This window comes from Crassostrea angulata, chromosome 6 (genome assembly GCF_025612915.1).
Source record: "Crassostrea angulata isolate pt1a10 chromosome 6, ASM2561291v2, whole genome shotgun sequence".
Lineage (NCBI taxonomy): Eukaryota > Metazoa > Mollusca > Bivalvia > Ostreida > Ostreidae > Magallana > Magallana angulata.
This window is the reverse complement of record NC_069116.1, coordinates 730,440-738,629: the sequence shown is the minus strand read 5'-3', so window position 1 is coordinate 738,629 and position 8,190 is coordinate 730,440. Positions and strand designations below refer to the sequence as shown.

Here is an 8,190-nt window from a genome sequence, read left to right as displayed (position 1 = left end):
ACTATCTGTTGCTAGTGTAAGACATGTCAACAAATTAAATGTGATAAGGTTAAATCAAGATGGCAGAGTCCGTTTAGAGTAACTGACACAACATTGTATGTAATTTTTAAAGAAAGGAAAAACAATGGCGACGGGACAAGTGTCGCGTGTAATTACGGAGGCCATTCCAACTGAGCCTACCCTTAAATTACATATGCCACACCCGCCTAACAGTAAGTTTGGTGTTCCTCCAAACAAAATTCGCAATAAATTGCGATTGGATCCATCAAGAGCATTAGAGCCAACAAGAAAAAAGATTTCTACGATCGAGGCCCAGCGTGTGATGTCAGTGTTTGAGGATACGATTTGTAAAGCTGAAATTGTTTCAATCCTTCCATTCATTTTAGAGAATAGAGAGAGGTTTCGAGTAAGCCTTGGAGCTGAACTCTCTTTGTTATTGGATATTCATAAAAACACTGTGGAAAGCTATGAAGAAATCAAACAGCAGCTCGATATTCAGATGCGCCAGAGACGCATCAGAACAGCTAGCACAGAGAAGAGTGAAGGTTTTGAGGATGAGGGAATGGGAGAGTATGGGGCCAGCACAGAGAGTCCTATGCCTGAGGCAGAACAAATGGGTGGGTCACGGAGGAGCAGTGTAGCTAGTGCAAGGTCCGTCCGATCGGCCCAGTCTGTGGAGAGCTATGACAGCCAGACAGAGAGGACCATGAGAAGTCTCAGTCTGGTAGCACAGCAGCTGAGCAGCTCCTGTAAAAATATCCTTAGGGCATTCTTGACCAATCCCAATGCCCTGAGCATGATCAAAAACCAGGCAAGGCGAGCAGAGCCTTGCAGTATGTTTCTGAAGGATATGTCTGACCTCAGGGACATTTTGCTGAACAAGCTGTTGACCACCCCAGAGGAAGAGAAGGAGAGAATGCAGTACATTCAGGAGGTTTCCAAGAGGGAGAGACAGAACGCCACAGTGATTGAGGACCTGGAGCAGAAACTCAAGGCGGCCATGGATGATAAAGATGAAGAAGTATTTCATTTATTCAGCTTCTGATAATTAATTTCTTGATGTATATTATTGAAAAAAAGTAGAGTTCTTATTCGTAATTAAGAATTATTTAAACTTTATATAAAAATTTTACAATGTACAATAATATGCAAATGTTATCTCCACTGCTTGATAATTATTTATGAAATTAGAAACATCTTTGACTGACACACAAATTTTTTTAAATCTTATAGAATATCAAAGAGAAAGTCCTCATCTATGAATTGTCATATGTTACACTCTTTTAACAGATCAAGAAGAAGAATTCCATAATCAGAAAGCTCCAGGCAGATCTGCGTCAGATTGAGAAGTTTTCAGACGAGAACAATAAAAGAGTGACCAATGAGGCGGAAAAACAGGAACAAGCGGATCTAAAGAACAGCGAGGGCAAGAAACAGCGCCTGATGACGGAGCTGAACCAGCTCAAAACGCAGCTGCAGAACGCGGTGATGGAACACAGGGAAAACGAGCAGGAACTCAGAAGAGTACGTCTTGTTACCGGTGTAGTGTAGTAGTCACCTCCCCCAGAGTTCACCCCCTGAAACCAGCACAGGAAATATCCCTCTCCATAGATATAGATAATTGATCAAACTTACATTGATGCCTTAGAATTTTTGATCTCTCTCTTTTATATCAATATTTTTTACGGTTAGCTTTACATGCGTTTCATATTGATTGTAATTTTTAAGTATTTTATGTAAAGTTAATTTTTTTAAATCTTGAACCAACCCCTCCAGAATATTTTATGTGCTGGTTTTGAAATCTACCCTAGAATGCACTGAGTGTAAAAACTCCTCTGGTACAAGGATGACATATTCCATTTGTTTCATAATTCTTGTTTCAAAATCAAAACATCTTTTCATTTATATCAGCATTATATTACCGATAATTCAGAAATTTATTTTCATTTTCCAGCTTTGCTTTTATCAATTCCTTCAGTCAAAATTTAAATCTATGAATATCACTTTTTGGTCACAAGTTTTGATTCAGAAATTGATGATTTTTCCAAAGAAGTTTGACCCCTCCGTCTATGCCATCCTTGTACCCGTGTAAGTTTGCACTCTGGATAACTTGGTAGCACTTCCTCTGTAGATGTTGTACTCCTAGCATGCACTATCCTCTGGTAGATTTGTCCTCACAATCTCTCCTACATAGATCACATATACCAGTAGATATGTAGATATACTAGTAGTACCTATTATATCTTTGTAGTTCTTAAATAAAAAGTTGTCTAGATTACATTTAGAAACTCTTGTAGATTTAAAAAACAAAACCAGATTTTTATTTTCACATTTATGAATTTTTTTTCACTCTTATATCTTCTTTCTTGAATTTGTTAGGTTGGTTTTTTTTTTTTATTTCTAACAAAAGTAGAAACATGAACTAGAAACAATCTGTCAGCATTATGAAGATTAACATGATTAAAGGTCATAATATAACATTTCAAATGAATTAGGCCATAAAAATTGAACTCTTGGTTTTAATTAGCCAATATTTTCAAAAACAGATGCGGTCGGGTTGTGATAATTTTTTTTTTTTTCATTACAAAAAAAAGATGAAATATTTTTTTCTTTTATTTTAATAATGCGCAATTCTTATTAAAATCCAGAAATTAAAAGCAATGTTTTAAAGCAAAAAAATAGTTACCTTACAATGAATGTATCTATCTTATCAGATTAATTAGCTAAAACTAAATAAAATAAAGAAGTCATCATGTTCTTTAAGAAACACCACAACTACAAGGCTTGAGAAAGCCACGTGTTTAAGCATAATGGGATATTTAGTATAGTACAAGCTGCAGAACCTCTCCTTCTGTATACATTTGTAGGTACCGTAAATGACTTTCTTCTTCATACCAAAACTAAAATCATTGCTGTCGCGATCATAACTTGAACGTCTTCTAACTAGAGTTGGCGGCCATTTTCAAATGTAATAGTTAAATCCGAATTATCACGATGATTGCAATTCTGTTATTTAATGAAGTCAAGCGTTTTACTGACTTGAGTATCTAAAACAAGTTCATAAATTTATCCGAATTTTTTTTTATAGATTTTCAAGTGCACATGCGAAATTTTAATTTTGTTCATTTAGTGATAAAAATAGGCAATGTACAATGTTAAATTAGATGTGAGCAGATATTTGAACCAATTTTTTTTTTGTTGGCTTAGGAATTTCTTAAACTATTATTGGTAAATTTATTTTGAGTCAGTTTTTAAAGTAATAGTCAATTATTAAGTTAGGGTACATGCAATAAATTACATGTATATTGCTTTTTTGAGACGTATTTTCAAAGCAGATTGAACAAATTTCCAAGGGGAATAATGTATCATTATATACCAGGTATATAAAACTATAAGGGGGGTCTATAGAGGATATCTGAACTAGATGTGTAAACTGGAGTACAACATTTATGACAGAGTAACCTCCCCTCTGAGGTGGCACTACATTAACACTCTGTGACAGGTCGGTAGTTTTCTAGTTCTGTGTTCCTTTGACCTGTGTCTGAAGGTCACTGAAGGTCACTGAAGGTCACTCTCTCTTGCACTGGATTATGTTTGTCTTTTGTGGTCACTCAAGTAAGCATGTTAACTTTCCTTTTCAAAATGCACAAGATTGAATAGAAAAGAATTACATAGAAGGTGACTTAACGTTATTTACTGAAACCCCTGCATTTGCTCATTGTGGACTAGAGGATATGATGTACATGTATAAGGGTTTTCATGATTTCATAAATAATCTTATCTAATGTTTCAATCAAGGTAAAAGCATTTGCAATAATGAAAAAAAAGTAACATTTTCCATTGAACCAGATTTTATCTCTTCTGAAGTGTTTTTATTAATCCAGTTAAGTAGTCACATCTTAGGATCTAGGAAACCCTGAATCTCAAAGTTCAATTAAAATAAAAAAGTCATTAAAAAGGTTTATTTGCATGCAAGAAGTTTTCTTAGGATCGCAAAAGCCTCGTCGACTTGAATATATCTTGTCACAACCTGTCTCTAAATGGCTGGTAATATATAATTTCCATATAATCCCATAATATGTTAACGGTGCTACTGTTGTAGCGAGCGCAGCAAGAATTACACGTACGTTGCATCATTGTCAACTTAATGTTATTTATTATCAACAAACGTCAAAGAATTTTTGTGAGAGAGAGAGATTATTTTTTTTGTACCTTTTTTTTTCAGGTTCATTATATATTGTTTAAAAATTTGTTTACCTTTGAATTCTAATTACATACGTTTTCCGTCCTCCCAATCCCTGTTTGTAGGAGTGTAATTTTCCATTTTCAAATTTAATGTTTGACTATATGCAATATATGCATAAATTTTTTAACTATTTATTTTTTCTCTTTATTCTTTTTTTTTTTAGTTCAAAATATCTTCTTTTTTTATTTCCTCCCTACTCATACTTTTGTACATGCATGCAAAATTGGCTTAAAATTGGATCGATATGACAGTAAAGTATAATGGCTCTTGCTAGTATATATATAATCTCTCTATCAAAAAAATAAATTTTAAAACCATATGTCAATAAGGCAGGTATTGCAGTCTATACTGAAATAGCTAGTACACACAATACAGATGTTTGATCCACCTCTAAATATATCATAGGAAATATTTGTTTACGTATCTTGACTCAATACGTAGGAATGGAAACATGTAAAAAAAATCTCTTGGATCTCACCAAAGCTTGTGCGATACTCAAAACATGTCTTTAAACCTCAAGGCACCATAAATTATGAGTTAAATGTTGGCCATTTTTGGCATAGCACCATGAAAACATTAGAGAGCATTATGGGATGTAGACAACAATTTTTTCTTGTTGAATCAGTAGGTTTAGCTCATTCTTTTTCCAGGGCACACTGGTTCTTTGAGCTCACTTAGCTCGCCCATGCTGCGTGCCAGCGAGCAGCATCTGCTATAATCAACAGCTTAATCCCAAAATTACAGTACCGATCAGACCCACCCTAACAGAAAGTAACCCCCAACGAAACCTTGTGTTTACTTTTGGGGTTTACTCTGGTTTTACTTGAGTGGACCAAGAGTAAATTCAAAGTAAACCCAGAGTGGACACAGAGAGAAAACCCCCATCAAAAGTATATCCCTGAAAGCAGGTGCTACATGTGTATTTGGAATATACAAGGGCAGAAATTACAGGCAGTAAGATGATAAGATACAAATGTAAAGGACGGGTCTGCTTCACACTTCAGTGTGAAAAGTGGACCTCAAAAGAAAACCCCGAGTAAATCCAAAGTAAATTCGAAGTGGATCATGAGTAAACCTCAAATGTACCCGGGGTTAAGTTGGGGTCTACACTTTTGTGTTAGAGTGGGTTTGATCGGTAGTGTAGTTGTCACAAATTTGTTTATCTTCAGAATAAAGTCATCACAAATAAAATTTGGTGAACGGTATATTGATTATACAAGGAGATGTAATATAGTCTGAAGTATTTTGAAATTCAAGTAATGTATTTACATATATCAAAGAGAGGTAACTTTATTTTAGTTATCACCCACACTTAGTCAGATATACAGTACCGATCAGACCCAACCTAACAGAAAGTAAACCCCAACTAAACCCTGGGTTTACTTTTGGTTGGGGTTTACTCTGTGTTTACTAGAGTGGACCAAGAGTAAACTTAAAGTATACCCAGAGTGTAAACAGAGAGTAAACCCCGACCAGAAGTAAACCTCTGAAAGCTGACGCTACATGTGTAATTGGAATATACAAGGGGCAGGAATTACAGTTAGTAAGATGGTAAGATTAAAGATTAAACTTAAATTCAGTGCATACAGTTGAACCCAAAGCAAATCCTGAGTAAACCAAAAGTAAACCCTGAGTAAACCAAAAGTAAACCCATGCAAGTCGACACAAATTTTGAAAAAGCAGACCCAGCTAAGCTAGAGATCTCGGGATTTAGTTGGGGTTTACTTTGGTGTTAGGTCGAGTCTGATCGGTACTGTAGCTTCTTGAGTTGGACACTGTTGCCATGGTGAACAAAGTTGCCCACAAGCCTTTTTGCTTTATCTACAAGTTTAGTCTTCTATAGAGAGCTAAAAATTTGGTAACCCAAGAGTTGAATAAGGTATTAAGTTACTAGCTAAATGTCTCCTTGTTTATATTCACTGTACATTCTTTTTGTCTGCTGTTCAGTAGAGGGTAGGAAGCTAGATTTCAAATTCTCCAATATAATTTCACTAAAAACTGTTCCTCATATTGTCCTATACTAATTAAGTCTGCAATCCCTAATAACCCTGAAATCTTCAAATTTAGATTTCATTAAGGAACTGTAATGTTTGGCCACTAATGCTCACAAACTTTGTCTCAAAATGTCTTAGTTCAGATTTTCAAATAGTCTTTGACATATAGCACTCTCTCTGCATCAGAGGAGAGCTAGGGACCCTTAATCAACGATTTTGACTGATTGGCTCAAATAACTGGTTATAAATGACAAATGTCCAGTGACTACCAAAGGATTGGGAAACCTTAAAAAATATAGAATCGTTATATTGTAATTTGATTTTGTTTTTTCCAGAAAAAATTCAGAGTTGAGTCACAAGTTGAGAACTGGATCCAGAAATATGATACAGACATGAATGAAAGACAGGTAGGCCTGACTGATAAAATAATGTTTAATGTTCCATATTGAACAGTCTAAGTTTAAGACTTTTTTTCTCTTTAATATTGAAGATAAAGTTTTCAATTGTGCTTGTCACAATCTAGACTACCGTATATGACAAAAACTGTTACATTGAAATAAAGTACTTTTGATTGTTACTTTTGTATCTCTTTTTATAGAAGTATGAGATTTCTGTGTTTAACAGAATAAAGTTTTTATCCTATTTATTAAATCAAAAATTTCTGTTTGCCAGAGTGAGTACGAGGAGATAGACCTGGTGTACACTGAGGAGAAGAAGCAGCTCCATGAGTTGGAGGAGCGGTTCAAGACGCTGGAGGCCGAGTACCAGCAGATCATGGAGGAGCGCCGCGTGGCAAGGGAGAAGCGAGAGGCGGCGGAGAGAGAGATGGCACTGATGGTGAAGGCCGCCACCACTATCCAGGCATTCTGGCGGTCCTTCAAAGTCCGCAAGGCGCTCAAGGCCCGCAAGAAGAAGGGTGGCGGCAAAAAGAAAAAGTAAAGCTTTGTGTGAGGTGGCTGTGTTGTCTGCGGGTTGGTGGGGCATGCTGAGTGACATCACTATATTTGTGACATCACTATATGTGTTTCATCACAATAGCATGCATTGTCTTTGTAATTAAATAACTAGCTATACCATCTGGTTGTTGAAATGTACTCACATTATATATGTAAACACAATAAATTGTCTGCTTTTGTTGAAGTGTGGTTTTTTTTTAACTTAGACTAAATTAAGCCAGATTTAGTTTGCTATTTACATGTGTAACATTTTGGTGTGGAATTCATGTGGACTAATTTCACCTCCATCATCAGACCTGAGGCACAGAATATTGTTTGTCACTTCTTCAGGAGTTCATCAGAGAGAATTTACAACCCATCAAATATGTATTGCCTCCACAATGTTTCTTTGTCAGTTCATCAAGTGTCCATCATGTTTGGTTTGCACATTATGATTATAATGTTTTATTTCTCAACAAATTCTTATTTTTATAAGAAAAATTCATTTTACCAGTAAAATTATATATCTGGTTATAATTCATGTGAACATTTTAAATGTTTATTTTCTATTGCTCTATTTACAACACATAAAGTATGTGGTTTGTTTTCACAGTTCAGCTTAAAGAATGAGGCTCACGGAGAGTAATGGTAGCCAGGTTCCTTCCCTGTATTACTGTTTATGAAATCTGGACGTGAAGATATAACATTGGTGAAAGTTCCTGTGTATACATTGTTTGATATACATGTTTACCCCCTGTTTTACAGTTGTGTAGTTGCTACTTCTAAGATAAATTCTTTTTACATTGTTTGTTATGAAGTCTTTTCTTTATTTTTGAATTATTGTCTGATAGTCAAGATAACCAATATCCACAATTTTCCCATGAAACAACCACTTAGTTTTCCAACGTATTCTTGTCAATTTATGAAAGAAGAATTTATAAATCACTAAATGCTTTAGAATTATTACTTTTTATCCATAATTGATAATTTTCAAAGTATACCATTACTGCGTATA

The 8,190-nt window shown here is 35.1% G+C and overlaps 1 protein-coding gene across 1 annotated transcript; it reads left to right on the top strand.

Annotated features, from left to right (window-relative positions):
• The first annotated feature begins 25 nt into the window (after positions 1-25).
• On the top strand, positions 26-7,983 carry LOC128189003 (dynein regulatory complex protein 10-like). Its single transcript, XM_052860366.1, has 5 exons — positions 26-1,021; positions 1,291-1,524; positions 6,576-6,647; positions 6,913-7,175; positions 7,789-7,983. The coding sequence occupies exons 1-5, from the start codon at positions 125-127 to the stop codon at positions 7,796-7,798; spliced, it is 1,476 nt and encodes a 491-aa protein (XP_052716326.1). The 5' UTR covers positions 26-124; the 3' UTR covers positions 7,799-7,983.
• Positions 7,984-8,190: the final 207 nt, after the last annotated feature.

Bases quoted from the DNA above. Each gene is read 5' to 3' on its own strand.
- LOC128189003 (XM_052860366.1), top strand. From the start codon at position 125: ATGGCGACGGGACAAGTGTCGCGTGTAATTACGGAGGCCATTCCAACT. The intron at 1,022-1,290 runs GTATTTCATTTA...CTCTTTTAACAG, and splicing joins TGGATGATAAAGATGAAGAA to ATCAAGAAGAAGAATTCCAT. The intron at 1,525-6,575 runs GTACGTCTTGTT...TGTTTTTTCCAG, and splicing joins ACGAGCAGGAACTCAGAAGA to AAAAAATTCAGAGTTGAGTC.